Below are 25777 nucleotides of genomic sequence, written 5' to 3'. Positions count from 1 at the left end.
TCCGCCGTCCATTACCTGAGCTGTCACTGAATTGAGGTATTTCCATTTGCATTCAAATGTTAAACTCTTGCAGTCATTCCATCTGTACAGTGTGAAGAACTGCCATAGAGTGACTCAGGGCCAAAAAAGAACTGGTCCAGTGTAAAGGTTCCAGCCCAGGAAAAAGATCAAGGACACAGGCTACTACCGGTAACCGTTTTGTTCGTGTGAGTGTGTGTGTGTGTGTGTGTGTGTGTGTGTGTGTGTGTTTACCTAGTTATATTTACTTATGGTATACGGGAAAGTAGCCGCGCTCGCACTGTCCCGCCTCAATATCTATTACAATCCAACTTGGCCTATTTTCATGAATCATCTTTGCGGGGACCACATCTTTAAACAGGCCGTTCCAGGCCTCCACTACTCTTTGGGGAAATCTGTTTTTCTTAATGTCTCTTATTTATATATATATATATATATATATATATATATATATATATATATATATATATATATATATATATATATATATATATATAGGCTACTGTTATCGTTATTAGACTATGAGTCCATCCATAGTAACTATATATATGCTAATTTCTATCGAAAAATAAATATTTACTTCATTCAGTGGAGATTTACAAAGATAGATTTACACAGAAAATCAGACCACACAGACCCCATGGTCCAGACTAGGTGGTCTGTCCTTAAACTTAAGTGATTTTACATTAATCAGAAGGCTCCAAAACGTTGCATTTCAAGTGTACTTGACCATCAATACCTATTTCCTTTAATTTGTAAAGTAATTTATGATGTAGGACTTTATCAAACGCTCTCTGGAAATCAAGATAGACTACGTGAAGAGGTCGTTATAAAAGGTTAATAGGTTTGATAGGCAGGATCTTTTGTTACGGAAGCCATGTTGTGAGTCCTCAATTAATGAGTGGCTTTTAATACTAAACTTGGTATTAACTTTCGACTTTGGTATTAACTTCACTCTCAAAGTGTATCCTCAACAACTATTAGCCTAATACCTACTCTTAACTTTGGTATTAACTTGAGAGTGCTGGCGAGGACTTCTAAACAATAGTGAATCCCAGACCCAGACCCATATCAACATGGCCACCGGACTTCCTCGTCCAGCCCGACTCCGTAATTTAGAGTTTGATAGGGCGCTTTGGAACTGTATAACGATGGTGAACTTGTCAAGACATACATATTAGACCGTGCAGGAATGGAGTATGTGACTGATCGTGGTGTTTTCCTACCGTGACATTACTGACTAGGTTATCTTGGGTCGTTATAACAAGGTCTAATATGTTATTTTGTCGAGTTGGTTCAGAAACCATTTGGCTTAGATAATTTTCTTCTAAAAATTTGATCATTTTATGAGAGAGAGAGAGTGAGAGAGAGAGAGAGTATCCATATCACCGAGATATCCACTCTGGCTAGTATTGGTACCGGTACCGAGCAGTCTGGTACCGGTACCGTACCGTATTGCTGGTAACGTTTGTACCGGTACTGGTACCGGTACCTGCAACTGCCTCCCCCTAGCGGGTAACAGTGTTGACGAGACCTGCTAGGTGAGACGGTGCTCCTGGGCCAGTACAGCGGTCAGCTTGAATCAACTGTGCTCCTTTGCGTCTGTTTCTAAATCCAGGTATGTATGACTGCGTAAATTATAACCTATATAAGGCATGTTCAGCAGTTTCGTGAAGATTTTGTTTACTAAGTGACTATATGAAGCTTTGCGAGTCTGCCTCAGCGTCGTGTGTGTGTGTTCCTCACACCAGCCCTAAGTCCCCATCATGTATTCGGCGCAGAGCAGGAGGCATCTCGGAGTTGATATATCTCATAAAGTGCAACAAAATCTTCCTCAGTTGTTAGCTTATTAACCATTGGCCCCTCGGCCATCTCCAAAGTCACCACGAACAGGGTCACGAGTTTACGCCAGCCCTGCTTCACTCAACAACGGAATGCAGACGTGGGTGTTTCATTCAGCAGCAGGTGTATGGGACACTGGGACGTTCTGCCCGACTGCCATGTTTCACAGCCTTCCAGCAGCTTGGGTTGCCTAATTATGGAGAACTACTACACGCCTCCATCATTACCCACACGAGGGTAATTATCTTACTCAGGTCTCATATATCGCTTTACTTTTCTAGTTTTACCGGCGCATCAGATATACTGCGCATAATATATGGGGAACCAAAAAGAAATCCATGTTTTAAGTATTAACTTTGCCAGAGGTGGCTACGGTTTCGTTAATATTATCCCATATATGTACTTATTGTACTATGATGTCATGGAATGTAAAATAGTTCCTCTCCAACAAAATTTGTGGGGGAATGCTATGAAGACCAGAAGTTGTGGGTTGAAAGCTGTGCAATTGGTATGAAGCAAATCTGTGTGATATTTTCAGGTAGATTCCATTTTTGGAAATATTTAGAGGTGTAATGGAGGATCTATGGGATGCTGCTCTGGTAACAGGCAATTGTAGCTGTTTACATAAGTAAATGGAAGAGAGTACATGAAGAATGCATGCAGATATACAGGTAAAGTGTTGAATATCATAAAGCAATGCTTTTTTTTTTTGTAAAGTGATGTCAATTCAGGCACCTGTGGGGATTGGGGAGGTGTTGGCCAAGTGGTCAGCGTGTGAGCTCACCACTCGGCCAACACCTCCCCAATCCCCACAGGTACCTGAATTGTCATCACTTTACAACAAGAAAAAAACATTGATTTATGATATTTAACACTTTACCTGTTTATCTGCATGCATTCTGCATGTACTCTCTTCCACTTACTTATGTAAACAGCGCCCAGGTTCGGGTCCCACTGACGCACGCTGGCAATCTTCAACCAGCGCTGAGTGGTAGAAAATTACCCATAGCTGCATGACAAGAACATCCACCAGTTGCTCGTCCGTAGATTTTCCGCGCTGGGCTGACATGATTTTCCACCAAATTTACTGGAAAACCCACTGAATTGGCAATGCTGTGGGGTGAGAAATAGTGATGGAACACTCATAAGCGTCAAATTTGAGTGCGACTGGAGCTCGCAGTGAGTGTCTAGCACCACCGGCAAGTTACGCTAGTGCTCGCTGCGAGCGTTTAGCAATGAAAGGGTCAAGTCATGATTCATCTTTATATTTAAATTTTTTCACAGATGATGGATTCTTGGAGAAGGGAGTTGCGAGGAGTCCAATCTGGACCTGAATGGGAAGTTGGAGGCAGAGGAGGGCCCAGGGAGGAGCTGGATCTCACAAAGATGGACACCCTGATTATGCAAGTGTCTAAAATGAGCCGCTCTGTTGCTGAAGTCAGAGAGAGTTGTCTATGTAAGTACATTGTTTGCATTGATATTGTTTTATGGGTGATGGGTGATTTTAACTGTAAGGAGGTAAATTGGGAGATAATTGAAAGTGGAGGTACCAAAACGGCATGGGGGTAAAGATTTTTAAGATTGACGATGGAAAACTTGATGACGCAATGGGTGAAGGAATACATGAGATTCAGAAGGGATGACGAACCGGTGAGACTGGACCTGGTGTTAACAAAGTGAATTCACTTGATGAATGAATTAAGGTATGGGTGCCCCCTGGGAAAGAGTGATCATGTGATAATTAAGTTGGAAACAGAGGAGGAAAGAAGTGAGGGGGATGAATCATATAAAAGAAACAGGTTAAACTATAGGAAGGCAAACATGGAAAATCTCAGGAGAGCTAGACTGGGAAGAGTTAAAGAGAACAAGGGAGTTGCAAGAAAAGTATGATATTTTTATAGAGGCATATAAATCAGGAGTTCTGAAATTTGTACCAGAATACAAACCTAAAGAAAAAGGAAAATAGGACTGGTTTAATGTAAGATGTGTTATGGCAAAAGAAAAAAAGAGACAAAGCATGGAAGAGATTGAAAAGAAATAAAAACCAAAGGAATAAAGAAGATTTTAAGATAGCAAGAAATGAATATGTGAAAATAAGGAGAGAAGAAGAGAAGGGATATTATTGAAAAGTGCAAGGAAGAACCTAAACTGTTTTATGGATTCATTAATGGAAAAATCAAACCAAGGGAAACAATAGAAAGATTGAGTGATGGGAATATGATAATCGAAGATCCTAAAGACATGACTGAGCTATTAAACAAAAAGTTCCAGCAAGTTTTTACAAAAGAATCACAATTCAACAAACCACAAGAAAACTAAGATAAATGCTCATATGGAAGATGGAAGAAGTCATAGTAACTAAAGAGGAGATATGTAAAATGATGGGGGAGCTGGAAGAGAGGAAAGCAGTAGGACCGGATGGAGTAAAAGGTTATATATTGAAAGAATGCAGAGATCAGCTGGTTGGACCAGTATATGATATCATTAAATGCTCATTAACAACTGGTAAAGTACCAAAGGAGTGGCAGAGGGCTGAAGTGGTCCCTATATTCAAAAGTGGAAAAAAGGATGAACCCTTGAATTACAGACCTGTATCATTGCCCAGTGTAGTATGTAAAATATGTGAGAAAGTTATAAAAAAACAGTGGACGAGATTTCTAGAAGAGCATAATATAATCACAAGTAAACAATATGGCTTCAGAAAAGGGCGCTCATGTGTAACAAACTTACTGAGCTTTTACTCAAGAGTAACAGACAGAATACAGGAGAGGGACGGATGGATGGGTTGGTTGTGTTTACTTGGACCTGAAGAAGAAGGCATTCGACAAAGTTCCACATACAAGGCTACTATGGAAGCTGGAGAATAAAGGAGGTTTGAAAGGGAAAATGAAGAACTGGATGGAAAGTTGCTTAAGTGGAAGAGAGATCATAACAGTGGTAAAGGACACAAAATCGGAATAGAGAATTATAGAGAGTGGAGTGCCTCCAGGATCGGTATTGGCACCTGTACTCTTCCTAGTATATGTAAATGATATGCTGGAGGGAGTAAACAGTTATATGAGCCTGTTTGAAGATGATACAAAACTGCTAAGACATATTAGAAACAGTAAAGACTGAAATTCTGCCAAATGACCATAATGATGCCAAGTTTATTAAAAGGCCCTCACAGAGCACTTCACTAGCAGTGGAGCGGGGCCTGAAACCTCATCAATGGTAAACGGTAAAGCTGGTTCCAGGACTAAGAGATTTGACATTCGAAGAGAGATTGAAGCAGCTGAACCTACAGACACTGGAACAGAGGAGTGATAGAGGAGATCTGATTATGGTATATAGGGTGCTGAGTAGGATGGAAAAAGTGGACAAAGAAGATCTAATGTGGGATACAAAAAAATCAAAAGGTCATGGAAGGAAGATGAAAAAGGAACACTGTAGAAGAGACATAAAGAAGGACAGCATTCTACAAAGAGAGGTGGAGGCCTGGAATGGCCTGGAAAAAAATGTGGTCCATGCAAAGAAGTTTGGTGAATTTAATGCCAAATTGGATTATAGTAGATATAGAGACGGAACAGTACGAACGTAGCTCCCCTCCTATATACCACAACAAGGTAAATACAACTAGGTAAATACACACACACGCACACACACACACACACACACACATATTTTCTCTAGATAGATGGATGCAGAGAGAGAGAGAGAGAGAGAGAGAGAGAGAGAGAGAGAGAGAGAACAAATAGATACATGGGTTAATATATGAAGTAAGAGAGAGAGAGAGAGAGAGAGATTAGTTTACCTAACATAAGAAACTTGTTCAAAAGAGTGCATTCAATGAGACCTAAATAAATGGTCTTACGCACTCCATAGATGTGCATGATATCATTCTAAACTGCCATATTTGCCAGTGTACAAGGTGGTTTCTAAGCCTAATAAAATTTTTGTAAAAACAGAAGCCCTGTTGTGTTTTTGGAAAAGTGATCATGAAGTGTATAATGAACTTGAGGTATAATGGAAGCTTTATAGCTATGTATGCTATAACAAATTTTTATCTCTCTAGGTCTCTTTTTAACCCTTTCATTGCTAAATGCTAGCATTAGCCGTATTTGCTGATGGCGCTAAACGCCCGCTGCGACCTCCACCTGCACTCAAATCTCCCGCATATGAGAGTGTTCCAACACTAATTCTCACAACACAGGATTGCCAATTGAGTGGATTCTTCACCAAATTTGGTGGAAAATCGTAGCCCAGCATGGCAAATCTACGGACGAGTAACTGGTGGATGTTCTTGCCCAATATAGCGGCATTTTTGCATAGCTTCACCTATCACTGACTGATTCTTTGACCAAATAGTTGTAAATATTGCAGTTGGCAATGCTCCCTTGCCAGAATCTGAAGAAAAAATGTCCGCAGTTCCCTCAATATGGCTGATCATCATGCACGCACCGACGTAAGTGTTAACATTCAATACTCCCTGAACGTGCATGTACGTTCGCAAGAGAGGCATACATAACCGACTCCTTTAGATCTGGACCTCCTCTTTCCAATGGTGTTTTTGTTTTTTAGCTGTGATGAATAGTTTTTGAGATACAGAGGTTAAAAGAGACCCCCAATTGGGCTGCCCAACTGCGCCTGAGGGGATAGTCGCGTCCACACTGCGCGCAAGGAAAGGGTTAAGGGTTTTGATTAGAGCCAAAACAGTTTTTTTTAGCGTGTTCACCTATAGCGCTGGTAGGCTTTCTTCAGGGGCCTGGTGGTCGGCCCAAGCCCATCATGGCGCAGGCAATTTTTATAGTGGCACCATATATTCTTGGCTCATGCTGCCCCCCGTAACTCATTCTTGATTCACTTGGACGGTTTCTTATAGAGTCCGGGTTGATGGGTGGTCTTCAGGACAGCATGTGGGTAGTCTTAGGCCACTTGGCGGTGAATGAAAAATCCCAGGTGGTAGCGTGGGGATTTGAACCCGCGTCAGCACGCGGTAAATGCAGGGCCCGCACGCTAACCACTCAGCCACCGCCTGTGTATTCCCTCCTTACTATAAACACTTCAAGAGGGGAGTATGCAGACACTTATCCAAATGTAAAAACAAAAAAAAGCTAAATTCACATAATAAAAGTTAGCAGAGTGGAGCTTAGAAGTCATCTGCTGCTCAGCATTTCTGAAGCTAACATTTTAGTTAGTGGCTTACTAGTTAGCAAAGGTAACTTTTTAACTCATGGTGCCCACCACTGGTTGATAACTTAATTACTTTTAGCTCTTTAAAAATGTTATTATAATATTTGGTTAAATATGAACTTTGCACTTTAATTTTCAGGTCTAGAAGAATCTATTTCCATGGAAGAGCAAGAGCAAACAATATTTGAATCAGAGCTGAAATCTTCAACTATCAATCCTTCAAGGGGGCATCAGCATTCTGTCACTGAGACAAAGTGAGTTTCATTTTTGGCTATTTATTTGCAATTACCACAGGCACCCGTGTGTTATCTAAATTTGAGTAGTCTTAGATGGCTATAGTGATGGCGCCTGAGTCTGAGGTATGCATTATTGTGCTCTGGCAACCTGCCGTCACACGGGGTGTCTGATTTTGCGGATAGTATGTGAAAACCTATGAAAAGGAAATAGTTATCAGTATCAGTAATAAGAGTTCTACACCAGGCTTTACAGTGCCAGGCAGAGTGGACAACCCAAAACCACCATCAATGCCCACATGATGACTAACAATCAACTATCACCATTAACTCCTTCACTACCACCAGGGGAAAACAGTGCCACGCGGCGTATCCGTATTGGCCACGCACGGCAAATTTCAAATGTCGCTATTGAATATAACACGTTTTCAGCCATAAACTCAACATAATCATCATGTATTATATATGAAAACATACAGAATTAATTGGTGCACATTAAGGCAAATTATATTTATAATGACTGCCGTGATATGTGACTTTGCTTGGCCCATGGTGCCTCCTGGTGCCCCTCTTGAACGAAGCCTCTGAAGTTAGGGTTGATTGAAGATCTGGGCAGCATGTGGGTAATCTTTCACCACTCAGCAATGGTTTAAAAAATCAGCATGTTGCAGTGGGACTCGAACCTAGGTTCATGGGCTCACCACGTCTGCACACTAATCACTTGGCCACCGGTTCCCAAAGACTGGCAACTGTTTCCTATATGTAGGCTATCATCTATTACCCACAAACTTGGACATGCCATTTTACAGTAGGTTGCCAGAGCATGTTAATGCACACCCCAGACTTGAGTGCTGCCAGTTGTAGCATTGAAGTTTCCCAAGACATTGAGTGTCCTGAATGGGTCATTGGTCTAATACAGTCTAGTTTGGTGTAGAACACCTTCTCTTCAGTTTCACACTTCTTAGTAGGAGTGTACACTGCAACAAGAGACATAAAGTCCAGTGTGTGCTTCAGCCTCACTCAAATTCTGTGCTCATCATCTGGAGTAACCTCAACCACAAATGGCTGCAGTTGGCTGTAAATGACTATAGCTACCCCTTTAAGACAGGCACCATTGCTCATGCCAGACCAGTAGTAGGTGTACCCCCCTACTGATCTCACTACTGCCAGGCCTCCTCGTCTGAGAGAGTCCCATTATATTCACCCTTAGCTTTCTGAGCTTGTATAACAGGAAAGACAATCAGTGATTCTCCGAGAGGCTTTGGATGTTCCAGGAGCCCACACGCAGAGCCCTCTGAAAGTTAACTCCTGGCCTGGTTCTGCAGGTGGGCACCACTTCGGCACCACCCTAGCCACTCTCAAAACAAAAAGAGTGGCTAGAGGACTCTGTTTCTAGTAATACGAAGAGACTGAAGAAACATTGCTAGTTCTGAAACTGCTAGTTTGGCTTGCAAACTTGAATCCCATTTAATCCCCTTAATACATTTCAACAACTCAATCAAATCCCCTTGCAGCCTATGTCTTTCCAAGGAATGTAAGGTAAGTTGCTTTAGTCTCTCTCTCTATGGTAAGTTCGAAAGTCCCTGGATCATTTTAGTCATTCTCCTTTTTATTGCTTCCATATCCTTCCTGTGATACGGGCACCAAAACTGAACAGCATAGTCCAGGTGAGGCCTAACAGAGCCATATACAGCTGGAGGATAACTTCTGAGCTCCAGTTGCTCATGCTCCTTGAAATAAAACCCAAGACTCTTTTGTGCTGTTTCTAGCGATAATACATTGATTTTTGAGTCAAAATTCAGAACTTTCACGCACACCCAAATCTCTCTCACAGCTGGGGTAGTCAAGGGATGTGTTATTTAATGTGTAATTACTTTGGGGGTTATTTCTTCCCACACTAAGGATGTTGCATTTGTCGATGTTGAACTGCATCATCCATTTGTCAGCCCACTCACACAGGACATTTATTTTCTCCTGAAGTAACTCAGTGTCATTGTCTGAACTGATCAGGCTTCCTATTTTTTGGTCATCAACAAACTTGCATATGTTTCTGGTTATACTGCAGTCAAGATCATTGATGTATATGATAAACAGTAATGGACCCAGAACTGGTCCTAGTAGTACTTGTAGAACTAGTAAGATAAGATTCATGAATCCATGCTTGGAGCTATTAATAAGGCTGTGTTTCTCTAGATGGTCATTAACATATTAAGCAATAATAGATTCAAACAATTTTCCGGCCACTGATGTTACAGTGATTGGGCGCTAATTAGACATACTAATTTATTATCATATTATAAATTGGCACAACATTGGCCTTTTTCCATAATGACAGACCTATGCCAGTGTCAAGAGACCTCCTAAAGATGCTGGCCTGTGGCCTGGAAATTATGTCTCCAGTTTCCTGAAGAGCACGCAGAAAAATATCATCTGGGCCGGGTGTCTTAGTTTTCTTTAGTTTATCTATCTCTGTAATGACAGCCTCTACGGTTATTCTGACATCACATAGAATTTCTTCTTCCTTTCCTGTGAACACCTGAGTGTCTTTGGGTAAGGACAGTGTGTCTTTATTTGTAAATACCAAGAAAAGTACTCATTCAATGCTGTGCTTGTGTCCTTACTGGCGAGGCGCCTTCCATCCTGTGATCTAAATGGCCCAATGTTATCCCTGGCTTTTGTTTTGTATGTTTGGAAGAAACCTTTGGATTCTCCTATAATTGCCTTGCTATTCTGATTTCATAACTCCTTTTTTTGCCTTCCTCGTATAATTTTTAATTCACATTTAACTGAAATTGTCGCTTTCTGAGGTCAGTTTCTTTTCACTTCATCCTTTTATATATTCCTCATTTTAACCCAATTTAGTGTTTACAAGAGTAGTGGAAGAATTTAATAAAGAATGAAGTAGAAAGAAGCTGAGGAAATATTTACCTGTTATATAAATTGTAATATGCTTTTTAATTACATGTTTTCTTTTACCTCTCTACCCTTTCTAACATGTCCTATTCAATAACACTGGTAACTATTTTTTTGTATGTTATTGTTTTTTAGCCTCCAGACCAGCGCTCAACTGATAAGAGCCCACATAGAAGAAAGTGATAAAGAAAATGAAATGCTTGAGGAAGAATTGCGCATCCTCATCAAGAGGCTGATGAACATGAAAGAAAGCAAAAGAATAAAGCTGAGGGAGATGAAGGTAATGTTTTAAGGGTGATAATCTATTTATTATGTCATTCATGTGCAGCCAGCCCTCCAACAGCATAGGTCATTCTCCTTTGTATTGGTTCCATATCCTTCCTGTGATACGGGCACCAAAACTGAACAGCATAGTCCAGGTGAGGCCTAATAGAGCCATATTAAGCTGGAGGATAACTTCTGAGCTGCAGGTGCTCATGCTTCTGGAAATATAACCCAAGACTCTTGTGCTGTTTCTAGCAATAATACATTGATTTTTGGGTCAAAGGTCAGAGATTTCACACACACCTAAATCTCTCTCACAGCTGGAGTGGTCAAGGTATGGTTTTGCTGAAATATCCAAATTAAAATCATACTGCAAAACCCTAAGTTGCATCAACATTTTGACAGATGAGAAACCATGATGTTTAGATTTCATAATGTCACTCTGACCCACACACGACATCAGACCTCCCCTCTTCGTCACTGTCGGTCAGTTTTCAAACATTTGAGGAACCACACCAGTGTACTTTTAGGTTTGCTTACCTAAGTGACAGTAAACAAATACCCTTGGCATCATTATATTCTTTAATTTTCATTATTAATGATAATGATGATAATATTAATAGTAATAATGGTACTATTAATATTAATAATAATAATAATAATAATAATAATAATAATATTGATAATAATAGTAATAATAATAGTAATAATAAGAATAAGAGTAAGAATAAGAATAGTTATGAAGATATGTAGCAGTGTTATCAAATAAGTCAGAGCCTGTATTTGGTTGCTGATTGAATGAGAGAATGGTGAAGCAAGGAGCAGCTGTCTGATTGATCAGTGAGGGATATCTAAATCTAAACTTGCCAGATGCTGTAGAACTAATAGCATTGAAAATAGAAAGCAAAGGAGATATAATTCTACCAACTACTGGATGATCTCCATTTTGGCGATTAAGTGGTGTCTGTAAAAGCATTGCCAAGATCAAAATCACTGAAATGGTGACATAAATTTACATGTTGAAGTGTCTAACATGTTCAATGTTGAAACCATTCTTCCTTGTTCATGGGTAGAAAAAAATAAAATCAATATATTTTGTTTTGTGATCCATTAAATGGAAATAATATTATTGGCTTATGGTATATGCTTGATTATAAACTAAGTGGGTATATAAGGCAACCCAGAGGTTTCAAAATAGGAATTTAAGTTTTGGGCTATATTTAGTGTATTGGATGATCCCCAACCAAGAAAGTGCTTTGCTGCTACTCCCACAAAGTTCATGGCTAGAGGAAGTTGATGGATCTTGCTGGTAGGTAATTAATATGGGAAAGGGGTCTGCAGGGGGCCTTACTTGGAGGGGTTCCTGGGGTTTGTTGTATGGTGGTTCAGGTGACACACACTCCTGGGGTTTTGTAAACATTTTATTTTCACACTTTGGTCCACCTTACTTAATATTGGCATGCATTACAGGATCAATATGGAAATCAGCTTGTAGATAAAGAAGAAGTTGAGCAGGAAAAGAGAGTTGTGGGGCTTAAACATAAGAAGAATGTCTTAGCAACCAGCATACTGAGCTTGAAATGGGAAAAGCAGAGGAAAGCACAAGAAGGTTGGTGGGCATATGGCTTTTAAGTTTCAAGTCTGGTTTTATATTAGGAATTGATATGTTTTTTCTATTAATTTACAGAGCAGTATCTTTTTTTCTCCAACTGTCAAAAGCCATATGGAACAACTAAAGGGAAAGGATGAGCTTGGCATTTGGTTGAACCTTTCTCATCATGTTTGTATTCATATAAAACAGAAATATATTTGAAGGGCAAGCTTACTGTTTTACACCTATCCCTCATATATCGTGCCCATGAGACTGCGAAGCGCCCTTGATGTAGAAAGTCGCAATAGTCGAACAATAGAATTAATGGGATTTATTCCAATTGTTTCCTAGATCTCCCCAACTCACCATATCTGCCCTATTTCCCTCCTTCTCTTACTTTTAGAGACATTAGTAACATACAAACAGCTAAACATTTGAATAATAAAACAGCATATTACTGTAAAATATAATTCAAATGTAATTTCCTATCTTGCTGGTGACCTTCGAATGTGTAGGGAGCAGAGCACGGATATGGTACAGTACATTATGTAATCACGTTATGGTCTGATATGGACAGTAAAAGTCACGACTCCCACCTTTGGCTCTTCTACCATTACCACCACTTCCAACACCGTCTCCACCAGTATGGGTTCTGCAAAGGACATTTTACTGGTGATCTTTTTGTCTTCCTATGTAGCTGACTCCTGGTCATCCTCTCAGCCGTATTGGTGAAACTCTTGCTGTTGCCTTAGACATCTTGAAAGCTTTTGACAGAGTCTGGCACAAGTCTTTGCTTTCTAAACTACTCAACAGATTTTATTCCTCTGTACTTTTATCTCCAGTTTCCTTTGTGGCCAATCTGTCTTTGCTTTGGTAGATGGTCATTGCTCTTTCCCTAAACTTATTAACAGTGGTGTCCCGTGGGGCTCTGTTCTATCCTCTATTCTCTTTCTGTTGTTCATTCATTATCTTCTTTCCATGATAAAACTCCCCTATCTCCTCCTATGCTGATGACTCTGCTTTGCATTACTCAACATCTTTTAACAGAAGACCCTCCCCACAGCAATTTCAAAACTAGGTTGGAGGCTGCAGAACGTTTAACCTCAGACTTGCCATCATATCCGATTGGGACAGAAGGAACCTGGTATCCTTCAATGCCTCAAAACTCAATCTCTCCTCCTATCAACTCGATATAATCTTTGAAATGCCTATCCCCTATTCTTAACTCAAAATCTTAAATGGAAAATTCATATCTTCTCTCTTGCTAAATCAGCTTCCTCAAGGTTGGGTGTAATATCTCCTCCAGTTCTTTTCCCACTCTCTCAGATGCTGTTCTTATACAGAAGCCTTGTCTGCCCTCGCATGGAGTATGCATCTCGTATGTGGGGGCTCCATATACACTGCTCTACTAGAGAGAGTGGAGTCAAAGGCTCTTCATTTCATCAACCCCCCTCTTACTAGCAGTCTTCTGTCTCTTAAATTCCACCACAATTTTGCTTCTCTTTCAATCTTCTATTGATATTTTACTCATCTGAACTTGGCAACTGCATGCCTCCCTCCTCCCGCAGCCCCACTGCACACACCCTGGCTTTGTCTGTATTTCCTCCTGCCAGTGACTTGGACTCTTTCAAGAGGAGAGTATCCACCCTTGAGGTGGCACAATTATTAAAAAAAAAGACTTGTACAAACAGGATGATTGTACACCAAGTCAACGCACGTAAACCAAGGCATTTTTTGTGATTTTCTTTTGCTCGTAAATCAAAACACGTAAACTAAGGCACTCGTAAACCGAGGTATGACTGTATTTGCATATGGCGAGTTTCCATTTGGTGAGGTTTTCCTGGCACAAGTTAGCTGCCAAATGAAAGACTTTACTCTTTATGCTGTCTGTGCTGATATAGGTTTGCCTTATTTGTGTATGTTTTGCATTTCAGAGTGGCACAATTTTGAAGAGGTAGTGATTAATATGGCTACACTTCAACACATGGTTAGAAACAAGTGCAAGACTCTTCAACAGTACAAAGACTCAGTACAGTAAGTATTTTATAAACCTTACTCCTGAAATAATATTCATATGGAGAATCATTTTAAGTGTCTGCCATGATATGTTTATCTTGCTTGGCCTGTGCTGCTCCCCAGGGCTCCTCTTTACCAAAGTTACTGAAATTAGGGTTGATTGATGATATGGGCATCATATGGCTAATCTTCCACCAAATAGGGATGGTTGATAATTGTCAGCTGGTTACAGAGGGACTTGACCCCTGGCCCGGGTCTTTGGGATCACCACATCCATGCGCTGTAGGTTATCACATTTGCTGACATACAAGGGGTGCAGGTTATCTCATTCATCACATTTACTGACATACAAGGGGTGCAGGTTATCTCATTCATCACATTTACTGACATACAAGGGGTGCAGGTTATCTCATTCATCACATTTACTGACATACAAGGGGTGCAGGTGATCTCATTTATCACATTTACTGACATACAAGAGGTGCAGGTGATCTCATTTATCACATTTACTGACATACAAGAGGTGCAGGTGATCTCATTCATCACATTTACTGACATACAAGGAGTGCAGGTGATCTCATTTATCACATTTACTGACATACAAGGGGTGCAGATTATCTCATTCATCACATTTACTGACATACAAGGAGTGCAGGTGATCTCATTTATCACATTTACTGACATACAAGGAGTGCAGGTGATCTCATTTATCACATTTACTGACATACAAGGGGTGCATGTTATCTTTTTTATCACATTTACTGACATACAAGGAGTGCAGGTTATCTCATTTATCACATTTACTGACATACAAGTCAGAGTCAGGTCATGTCATGACACACACACACACACACACACACACAGAAAGAGAAATGAGAAGGGTGGGGGGAGGGAGGAGCAGAAGGGAGTCAGGTCATATCTTTAGCTGAATCAGGTCATATCCTGACCAAAGCCCTGATCTGACTCTCATTTCTCCCCCTCTTACCCCACACCATTCTCATTCCCCTTCTGTGTGTGTATGACAAGTCAGGACATGACCTGACCTGGGTCAGGTCATGTTTTGACCAAAGCTCTGATCTGACTCCTTTCTGCCCCACCCTCCCCACATCCTTCTCATTTCATCTTCTCTGTGTGTGTGTGTGACAGGTATGGACATGACCTAACCTAAGTCAGGTCATGTCCTGACCAAAGCCCTGACCTGACTCTCCTTTCTGACCCTCCCTCCCCACACCCTTCTCGTTTCTCCTTGTTTTCATCCTCTCTATCTCACTTTTCATGAGAGGGGCTCATAACCATAAATAAAAGGAGAGGCGGTGGCTGAGTCGACAGAGTGACGGCCCCGCGTTCAGGAGGACGGGAGTTCAATCCCCGCCCGGTGCCACCAAGCTGGGATTTTTCAGCCGCCGCCAAGTGGCTTAAAACTACCCACATGCTGTCCAGAAGACCACCTATCAACCCGGACTCTAGATTCTAGGATTAAAGATGAGCTCCGGGAGGGCAGCATGAGCCAATGCAAGATGGCGCCACTATAAACACTCGCCTGCGCCAGAACGGACTGGGCCGACCATCAGGCCCCACCAGGAAGAAGCCTTGGGCCGACCATCAGGCCCCACTGGGAAGAAGCCTACTGGCGCAATAGGCCGTGACGTAAAAAAAAAAGAAAAAAAAAAGAAAAAAAGAGTGAAGCTTCACACCTCCTCTCGAGACAGGGGGTTGGGTGGTATTGAGGCTGCACTGAGTTGACCCAAACGTGACAGGGAGGAGGCGGCGAGAAGTTCAAATGCGGTTAATGTGTTAATAAGTCTCTCTCTCTCTCTTGCCATAGCAACAATGTTTGGAGGAAAGTGTCCAGTATGATACTACCTTTTAAAGCAGCGTGCGTGATGCCGATATATATGATATATATATGAGGTATAGTTGGTATGAGGGAGAGGAGTTGGGCGGAGCGGGAGGTGTTGGGATGGAAGAACAGCCCCACGTCATGTACCCACTTCGCTGACTGCATGTCTTTATTGCTTCGTGCTGAGATGATCCATGTCACATACCCGCATTGGCTGCTACTTTGTGCCTAGTTTATTTGGCTGTAGTTGCCGTCATGCATCCCGCCTCTAGAACATTACATTTTCAACATTTTCCCTGATCATTGCAAATCCTCTGTCCATGATATATATGGTTAGTGGGAAACATTCATGCCAAACATTGGTAGGGAAATAAATGTAATAAAGGTGTTATCTGCTTATTCCATGGTATTAGTCAATTTGTCTTTTTTTTTTCTAGAATGCTGCAAACTGAAGTCCATTCAAAGAAGCAGGTTGAATCTCCTGCCATTATTTGGAGAAAACATGAGGATAGTAAGCGAGCTGATACACACAACCTTTCCTTTGTATCTCATGTAGCACAGGTAGGTTTTTTCAACATCAGCATAGTATATATTACATATCTGTATGTCATCATGCCAAAATAAGGGCTTGGTAAGAGTTAATGGACAGTATTAGAGAAATTAAGTGGCCACATGGAGGAATATTTTTGTATTTTGTTTGTGATCTTGTGATTTACATGATGGCCACCAAAGCGAGGTTGCACAAAAACGGGGCTCAGCCTTCCTGATAAATCAAAGGGTTGGAGCTCAACGCTTCTGCCGCCACTGTCTTCACCACCAACACCACTTTCGAGGCTTGAAAAAGTTACTTTCAGCTCTCTTTCAATTGCCCCCACACTGAGAGCTCTTTAGGGAGCAAGAGGAGGCTTATGAGGAGTCAAGGTCACTGGCTGTGGATACTTGGGTGTGGAATCTAATGAGGAAGATTAAAAAAACACTCCTCCTGCCATTGTTAGTCAAGGAAACACTGAGAATGGCACAGAGGAGTTGTGTGACAGCCTAGGAATCATGCTGACCCACAAATCTCCACACAAACTTCAAAGTTAGGGCGGAAAAGGCAGGCTGGAAAACCTGTCACCCACCCTTTAGGGGTTAAAACAAAATCAATGACTCCTTTATCATTTTTTTCCAACAATTATGATATCAATTATATTCAGACTTGCCAAACTTATTATTGATTTAAATTCATAAAACATGAAAATATCATATATATGAATTGAACTAATATGAATGCAGCCTCTTAAGTTACAGGCGGTGCCTCCTCTTAAGTCTTGGTTGCCTAATTATTGCCTATCATAACCCATACATAATAAATGCCAATATATTAGTGAGCAAAGAGAGAGAGAGAGAGAGAGAGAGAGAGAGATTTCTAAAATCTGGATTATTTATTTTTTGTTTTTCGATACTTATTCTTTTAAATTATCTTTGTTTCTTGCAAAAAGTTTTTAGTGAAGAAAAGAGAGTGAGGAGTTTGAGGAATATTTTTGTATGTCCACATTATGACATTTAGGCAACTTAGGAAACAGTGTAGACCCTTTGAAGATTATGATTTTTCTTGCAGCATGATCTCACTCTCCCTAAGGCATCCTCCACCACCTTTGTTCCAACTGTGCAAGGACAAGATCACACACAGGCCAGATACAGCTTCACCACTTCTCTTTCTCTGCTCAAACTACCGGTATGAAGTTTTGAAATAAAAATTTGTAATACTAATTAATGTCTTATCAAATAATTATTTCACTGAAAAGCTTGTAAACCATTCTATAAGGCATATGCTTATAATATCATCAGTTTCCAGGATAGCTTGCAAAATTATGATCATAATTTTTATTATAATTTTGAATCATAGCTTGTGAGTCTCGTAGTATGATGTTTTTTTTTTTTTTTTTCCAGTCTACAAAGTTTGGGCACATGAAAACAAATAACTGTCCTTGGAACATTCAGAAGAATAATGAAATGACATTGGATTCCTCTGTTTCTGAAGATTATCTGCAAAAGCTCAACCCTGTCAGCTGTAGTCAAGCCCAACCTCTAGAGACTTCTCCCCATTGTTTCTTTAAAAATCATTCCCAAATCACTGCAAACAGTGAGCCAAATTCTTCACCATTACTTTATCAACACAGTTCAAATCAAAATAAACATCAGAGATGTAATCAAGCCCCAGGACCCAAAACTGTCAGCCCTTCCCAAGGAAGTACTACAAGTTCAATAGATTCAATTTCATTTTCCCCTAAGAATTTCTCCCCAGCTCATACCCAGACATTTGATGCCCCCTCTTTAAAAGACATGGGTTGTTCTACATTCATGTCTCAAGCTACAAGGGGACAAACATCCTCACATGAAATTTCAAGCATTTCTCCACAAGCTTATAAAGGTTTAGAAATGGCTCCACAGAAATCAAAAAGTGTCAGATCCCCTTTGGGAAAGCCCAAAAGTGCAGAAATGACCATATCTAGAGGTTTTCAGTCACCTCACATAAGTAACCATTCATCAAAGTTCAGAGGTGCTGGAAATCCATGTTTACTGTCAAGGAACTCACATGTTCCTCCTTTATCAAAAGGTATTGGAAAATCTCCTTCCAGGCATTTATCAATTTATTCGCAAGTGCCATATCAAAAACACTGCAAGAAGTACAACAACCCTGCTCTAGTCAGCACTGAGGTCTCTGGATTTTCTCTTCCTGCTGAGGTATGTTTTGTTAATAGTTTAATTTTTTTGTTTTAATTATAAATTCTAAAAACATCCTTAGAATGTATTTGGATGCTCCTGTATATACATACAGAGTTGTCTTAAATATGCTTCCAAAATCTAGTATTGAGTGTAGGATTGAGTTAATATTTATTAATGTATTTGTGGATTTCATGACAAAATATGTCTAAATGTGCAAAGGCATCAGTAGATAGCTAGTTAACAGTGAAAGATGAGGCAGACAAAATAGAAATTGAAAACATGAAGAGCAGTAATTGGTAACTTGTAAAAGGAAGTGAAGTAGTGGAATGTATAATTTGCTGCCTTTTATTAATAAAAAGACTGAAAGGGAGGCAATTATGACAGGAATGAAATGGGGGAGGGGGGCTCCACTCACACAGCTCTCCTGGACAGAGTGGAGTCTAAGGCTCTTTGTCTCATTTTTTCAGCCAACACAGGATCCTGCATTATAAAACTGAATGGGAATGACCCCTGTTAGACAAACTGCCATACAAACCTTACAAGTGTTTTAGGGCAGTGGTTGGAAGCAAAGTATTCAAATACCTTTCACTATTACAGCATGTGACATACAAAGAAAAATCACAAGAATTTCTAGCTTCCACTGACTGTCCTGAAGAAAAGTCTGCAGCATCATTTGGAAACAATGAAAATGGTATGTGAGTTTATAAGAGTACATAATTTTGATTAATATTCAGCCTTTTGCTTTATTGAACTTACCTCTGTTAAGATCCAGTTTTGGAGCGTTAGTGTAATACAGTACTGCTTTACATATTTTTAATGGTATTGGCCTTTGCTCTGTTATTACTGCATATACATCTTACTGATTTTTTCCATTATCAGGCAGAGTCATCTTTACCTCAAACGATCCATTCCAATTGCTGCCTCACCCAACCATTTTTCAGGACCTTCTAGTAATACTGTGCCATCAGCTCCAAATGAAACAGCCTCCAGCATCTTGCCAATTCCCATTGAGGTGGATAATCATGAATCCCTTAAGGTAATTTTTGGTTCGGCATCATATGGTAGATATTTGAGTTTGGATATTGTATCTTTCTGAAAGCCCTACTAAACTTACAAACTATACTTGACCATCGATTTCGTGGATATCAGATTTCCCAGACAGAATCCCAGATCCGGTAATTGTCGGATAAGTGGGGTTTGGCTAAGTCTGGCAGATGTCAAGTCCAGGTACTGCAACAAAAGTCTGGCCATACAGCTGATTCCTTTCCCCAGTCAGTGTCTGCAACTTGCTACTCGCCACTACTGGCTACATGTTATTGTTGTGGTGGCGGTGATGGTCATGTCGCCTCCACAGTGGGTTCACTAATTCGCTAAGCTTCATATTCTTGTTCAGAAATGTTGAACTCATTTGATTTTATTTGCTATTTATATATTAGTACTTCACCCTCTCTTTAAGTTTATTAGTGTCTTCAATGAAATGTCCACAATGAGTTCAATAAGTATCTTCTTTTTGTGTCATTCTTCTCCATTAACCCTTTCATTGCTAAACGCTCACAGCGAGCGTTAGCCGTATTTGCTGGTGGCGCTAAACGCTCGCTGCGAGCTCCACCCGCACTCAAATCTCCCACATATGAGAGCGTTCCAACACTAATTCTCACAACACAAGATTGCCAATTAAGTGGATTCTTCACTAAATTTGGTGGAAAATCATATCAGCCCAGCGCAGCAAATCTATGGACGAGTAACTGGTGGATGTTCTTGCCCAATATAGCGGCATTTTTGCATAGCTTCACCTATCACCTGACTGATTCTTTGACCAAATAGTTGTAAATATTGCAGTTGGCAATACTCCCTTGACAGAATCTGAAGAAAAGATGTCCGCAGTTCCCTCAATACAGCTGATCATCCCGCACGCACCGACGTAAGTGTTAACATTCAACACTTCCTGAACGTGCATGTACGTTCGCAAGAGAAGCATACATAATCGACTCCTATAGATCTGGACCTCCTCTTTCCAATGGTGTTTTTGTTTTTTAGCTGTGATGAATAGTTTTTGAGGTACAGAGGTTAAAAGAGACCCCCATTGGGCTGCCCGACTGCGCCTGAGGGGATAGTCGTGTCCGCACCGCGTGCAAGGAAAGGGTTAACAATTATCAGATGAGCAGATGTTTAGTTTTGATTATTTTTATTATTTGTTTTATAGTTTTATTACCTAATTTTTTGTAAAGAAGCAATATTAGTAAATAATTTGTATGGTATGATATGCTTAACCCGTACAGTGTCGTCTTTTGTCATAGATAGGAGTCATGCCAGGTTGCACTTTTTTCGTATTTTTTGTATTTGCCCTTAAAATGTAAAAAAATTACAAATCATTGATATATATATTGATATATTTTTCTCCATCTCAGAGCTAACGATGTCATACCAGGAAAGGGAAGTTTATTTTTAAAAATTTTAGAGCCTATATTCTTTCCATTATAAACACTTCTCACAACCCTAAAGCATGAGTAATGTATTAGTACTTCTTTACATCACAAAAACCTTAAAAATTAACAGGAATTGTATGTACAACAAAATGGTTGGATGCGCATCAGGCAACACCACCCACTTCAAGGCTGTGTGTACTGCAACTATAGTTCTCAAAGCTCAACATAATACTATGAAGCTTCCGACGATCAGTTTTCATCTCCGATTACTCTGAACCGTAATTTACAATTCCACATGCCATACTGATTATAGAATCAAGGTGTAATTACCTAGAAGAAAGTAACTCACCTTTTTGTTTAATGATTTTTGTTGGAATGCAGACAAATGTCCAGAAAGGCCCTTTAACATCTATTTAACCCTATACCAGCGACGGGCCACATTTGTGACTTTACTCTGTACCGGCAACAGGCCATATTTGTGGCAAGTCTGAGTAAACAAATGCTGAGGTGAATGAATGCTGTCACGTCACAGCTTATGGTTGGAGGCAATTTTGACCCTCTGTATATTTTTACCTCGTGACAAGCAGTTTTGTGTAAAAATGCTCCCTGATTTTTTTTTGGGTTTTAGAGGCTTTTTGGGGAGTGGACCGAACATTTGTGGAAATTCATTATTCACTGGGGTCTGTCCTCTAACCCCTGTAAATACAGAGGGATGTGTATATAAATATTCACACACACACACACATATGCTAGAAAACATGTTATTGACTTGGAATTATTAATGAATTTATATGCATTTTTTTTCCAATGACAGGTCACCAGTCCTGTACCCAGTACATGCAGTACTTTGTTAATGGAGCCTTCAAATACTGAGGGCACATCACAATTTTCTGAGGGCTCACAGCAAAGCATCAACACCACTCTTTCTATAGCTGAAAAGAGTACGGACTGCAGTCCAGTGGCATCATTTACTCCTCCTGTGACCATTTCAATATCCAGTTCCTCCTACTCATCACATTCCATAAGTAAGAAACAAAAGAAGTCAGAGGCTCCAGGTATGAAGTTTCTGCAGTACAAACAGATTCCATCAACCCCAAATTCAAATCTACATCAAAGTTCACAAGGATTCCACAGCAGCACTCCTGCTCCAAGCAGTAGTTTTCCCTTCATATTCCAAGATGGATTACAAGCTAACAGTGAAGGAAACTTACGGTTCAACCTCTTTGAATCATCATTAGCAGGTGAGTAAAACATGCTAAATATGGTATTCAAAGTCTGGGGCAGGTACTGAATATTGGTGATTGCTGGGCCGAGTGGGGAAATGTTTGGGAATAGTGTGTTTTGAGCATTCTGAGGTCCCCTCCTGGTAATCAGGAAAATCTCCTAATATGGAAGGTCTGTGACCCCCTGCACTCCAGATTTAAGGAGTTTTACTGTACATACTTGGTTAAGTAATGAGTTGACATTTCAAATATCCTACCGTGGGTAGAGCAGCTGTTTGGTTACACAGTTCCTGCACTTCCTACTGCTAGATCTAACATCAGCTTGTTGGCTAGCAAACTGGTGTCCCACAACAATAGCTGCCTCTCAGTATTTGTGCAGCAGCTCCTATGAGCGACCATTCACAGTAAATGGCAATAATAGTTGATTGAAGCATTCACAGAAGGTATATGAAAAGATGCAGCAGAGGTGACATTGGCCACTAATATATAACTGACGTGTCCTGTTTTACACCGTTCCCCTTGCCAACACAATCCCTGGCACAACGACTTGGTGGGATGTTTGACTAACAACACCATATTGTCAGAACTTGATAACTCTATTGTGTAACATTGCTCTGTGTTGTGTGTCTGAAAGGTCACCTGAATTAAGGGTTGAGATTAAGGGAGGGTAGGAGGCATGGAAACGCTGTTCTTTTCACAATAGGACATTTGAATAATATTTCATTTGATTTTTTAATGTAATTTCTGACTTTGACCAGTTTGACTCACGACTGGCTTGTACTTGATTGCCAGTCTGGGAAGTCGGCATGCAGCCACACCCATCTGTTCATCCTTCCTTTCTTAAATAGGTACTTGGGGAAACCCAGATGCCACACTGGGCCTGTGTCCTGGGGAGACTCAAGGGGCAATATAGTAATGGTGTAAAAATATAAAGTTCTAAAATTACTAAAATCACATCTTGTCAAATCTTTCCAGAGTCGTCACTTCAGGAATCCTCCAGGAATTCAGGAAGCAACATTTTTGCATTGGATGACTTTGCTAACTCAAGGACAGATAGCACCTCGACTGGCCTGTTTAACTTAAACTTAGGAAGTGATGGAGAGTCAACAGAACATAGTGACTCAAGCTTTTTTTCATCACTCTTTGATAGTTCATCCGACACCAATAGTAATTCCAATGAAACATCTAGTTTTCATCTTTTCTAAGTAAAAATATTCACAATATTACTCATAGCTTCAACCTGCAATGAGCCCTATTTCCTTTGGTTGAATTTTGCAGAACCTAGAAGAAAATCATATTTCTTATGACTGATATATATCTCATACTAAATAGACTGCATGATATACAAACCCAATTTTCAATTAAATAAGTCTGGACCAAAAGCTGCTTGATGAATCATTTCCTAAACATAGAACAAGCCTTAAAGGAAGCACTATGCATGTTTTATCATATATGTTCAGCTCATAATTTGTACTGTGAAATATGTAACACATTTTTGAGGAAGATAATTTTCAGATATTGCTTAACTGAACGGTTTGTTTTAGGATATTAGAGCAACATGCCTTAAGATACAAAGCACAGTATCACCTTACAAAGATGCAGTGTTTTATTCTGATCTGCTAGTCATCTGCCTGCCCTGTGTGAAACTACATTTGTTGCATTTTAGCAATAATGTAATTCTAAAAATATAGAAAAAAAATCAATAAGAAACCATTGCAGCACCTAAATTCCCATTGGTGGTCCACCAATGGGAATTTAGGTGCTGCAATATTATTATGATGGCACACCGTATCTACTAGTCCTTCTGTATGAGTTATGTAGTATGTACACATTCATGCTCCATTTTATCATTATAGGAATATTTATTTTCCAGTGCACTATATGATTTTTTTAAAGTTGATATTATACACATTGCCCATTAGATGACTATGTGGGCCACCTCTAAAACTCCTATAGATGCTGTACTTTATGGAAATCTATTATCATTCAATTTTTGTAATACTTTATTTTCATATTAATTAGAAAAATATTTATCAACAATTATTTATTTTAAACTTTCTCTCACTACATTTCTCAATGGTCAAATTTGTGAGACTGTAAACCAGCAATAGCCTGGCTTTTCATTTTGTCTTGATATTTCACTTTTCAACCAGTTTCAGTTGAGTATATTTAAGTTATGGGTGGCAAGGAAACCAGTTTACATGTACACAGTTTGTTGCATTGATCATTTCCATTTTGTTAGGATAATACAGTGATTAGTGCCCACTCATGATAAGGAAAATGGCTTTACTTTATTGCTTTGCATCACTGTATACATTAGATGGTAAATCCATTAGATTTATTGAGGTGGAAAAATGTTCAAGGATCAGACATTTGAAATCAAGGACTTTATTTTTGTTGTAGTATTGTTTATATAATTTTATGTTAATCACATAGATGTTGAGTAGTGGCGCCATGACTTGGTTCTAATTTTTTGGATAATTTTGACTTCATGTTGATATTACCCTTAGGTTCAGACTAGGGATATTTTTGTGTGAATCCTTCATATTTGGTACTTTAATTATATGTTTTAGTGTAAGGACAAGGACAAATCTAGATCGGAGATGTAAGCATGGTTACCTTCAGAAACAAGTGTAGGCTTATTTCCACTTTTAATATAGTTAGGTCCGTACCATCACTCTGCTTTTCTTTTTCTTTTCAGTGCAGGCTACAGGAAGCTGTTTATATATATGCCATACTAGTAGCTTATCCATATATATTCTTAAAAAATCAATATTTACAATATTTGACCTCTCAATAAAATTAGTTTAATGATTGATTAACACTGCATTTATCCCCAAAAATGAGGGTAACTTTAACTTATTATGGTATTCTCTTCTAATCATCATACTTTGCATACTACATCAAAAGCTTCATTTGGTTACATTTCAGCAAAAACATTATTAGGAGACCTTCATTAGCAGCTTCCATGGCGAAGTGGTTAGCCTGTTTAGCTACATATCCAAAGGTCTTGATTCAAATCCTGCCCCGGGCAGTTGGCATGCAGCTCACCCGGCTGTTTATCCTCCTTATTGGGCTGGTCAACAAGTGAGTACCTGGGGAAACCTGGGGAAGGTAAATTGTGTGGCCTGTGGGGTAATGGGTTGTTACCCACCACAGGCTGAGGGGTCAGTGTAATGGAGATGAGCATCAAGGCCATGCACACTGAAGGGAGGCTTTGGTAGCTTATCATAATAATAATAATTTTCTCTACATCTGTATACAGTTTTGGAAAAATCTTCTGTTCTTTGGGCTGTTCTGATATAACCATTTTGCAACCATCAACATCTTGTTATATTATATCTTTATGCACAATCCTCTTTCCCTCTTGTTTCTTTATGCTATCTTATATTTTGATAAACTTCTCAGATGCCTTTTTCATAAGAATTTTAAGTTTTTGCATGCTGATGAATCTTTTGTGCCTAATGTCTTTTAGGTTGCTGGGGAGGTGTTATATGCAGTTTTTGCTATTTGTAAGGTTTTGGGTTTTA

General features: G+C 39.8%; 1 protein-coding gene across 7 annotated transcripts; it reads left to right on the top strand.

Moving 5' to 3' along the window:
• Positions 1-58: 58 nt before the first annotated feature.
• Positions 59-23985, top strand: LOC126980967 (uncharacterized). Of its 7 annotated transcripts, none has more exons than XM_050831454.1 (14): positions 1500-1636; positions 1899-2097; positions 3145-3316; positions 7172-7286; positions 10314-10458; positions 11913-12051; positions 13968-14067; positions 16327-16450; positions 17490-17606; positions 17822-18616; positions 19196-19289; positions 19540-19634; positions 21839-22265; positions 23223-23985. In XM_050831454.1, exons 3-14 carry the CDS (start codon positions 3145-3147, stop codon positions 23450-23452), a joined length of 2553 nt encoding a protein of 850 aa, XP_050687411.1. In that variant the 5' UTR covers positions 1500-1636; positions 1899-2097; the 3' UTR covers positions 23453-23985. The 7 variants fall into 7 exon arrangements, with proteins under 7 accessions (XP_050687415.1, XP_050687416.1, XP_050687410.1 ...); XM_050831455.1 differs by having other exon boundaries at positions 1899-2114; XM_050831458.1 differs by lacking the exons at positions 1500-1636; positions 1899-2097 and adding an exon at positions 59-189.
• Positions 23986-25777: the final 1792 nt, after the last annotated feature.

The sequence above is a fragment of the Eriocheir sinensis genome, chromosome 46 (genome assembly GCF_024679095.1).
Source record: "Eriocheir sinensis breed Jianghai 21 chromosome 46, ASM2467909v1, whole genome shotgun sequence".
Lineage (NCBI taxonomy): Eukaryota > Metazoa > Arthropoda > Malacostraca > Decapoda > Varunidae > Eriocheir > Eriocheir sinensis.
This window is presented reverse-complemented; position numbering and strand designations above follow the sequence as displayed.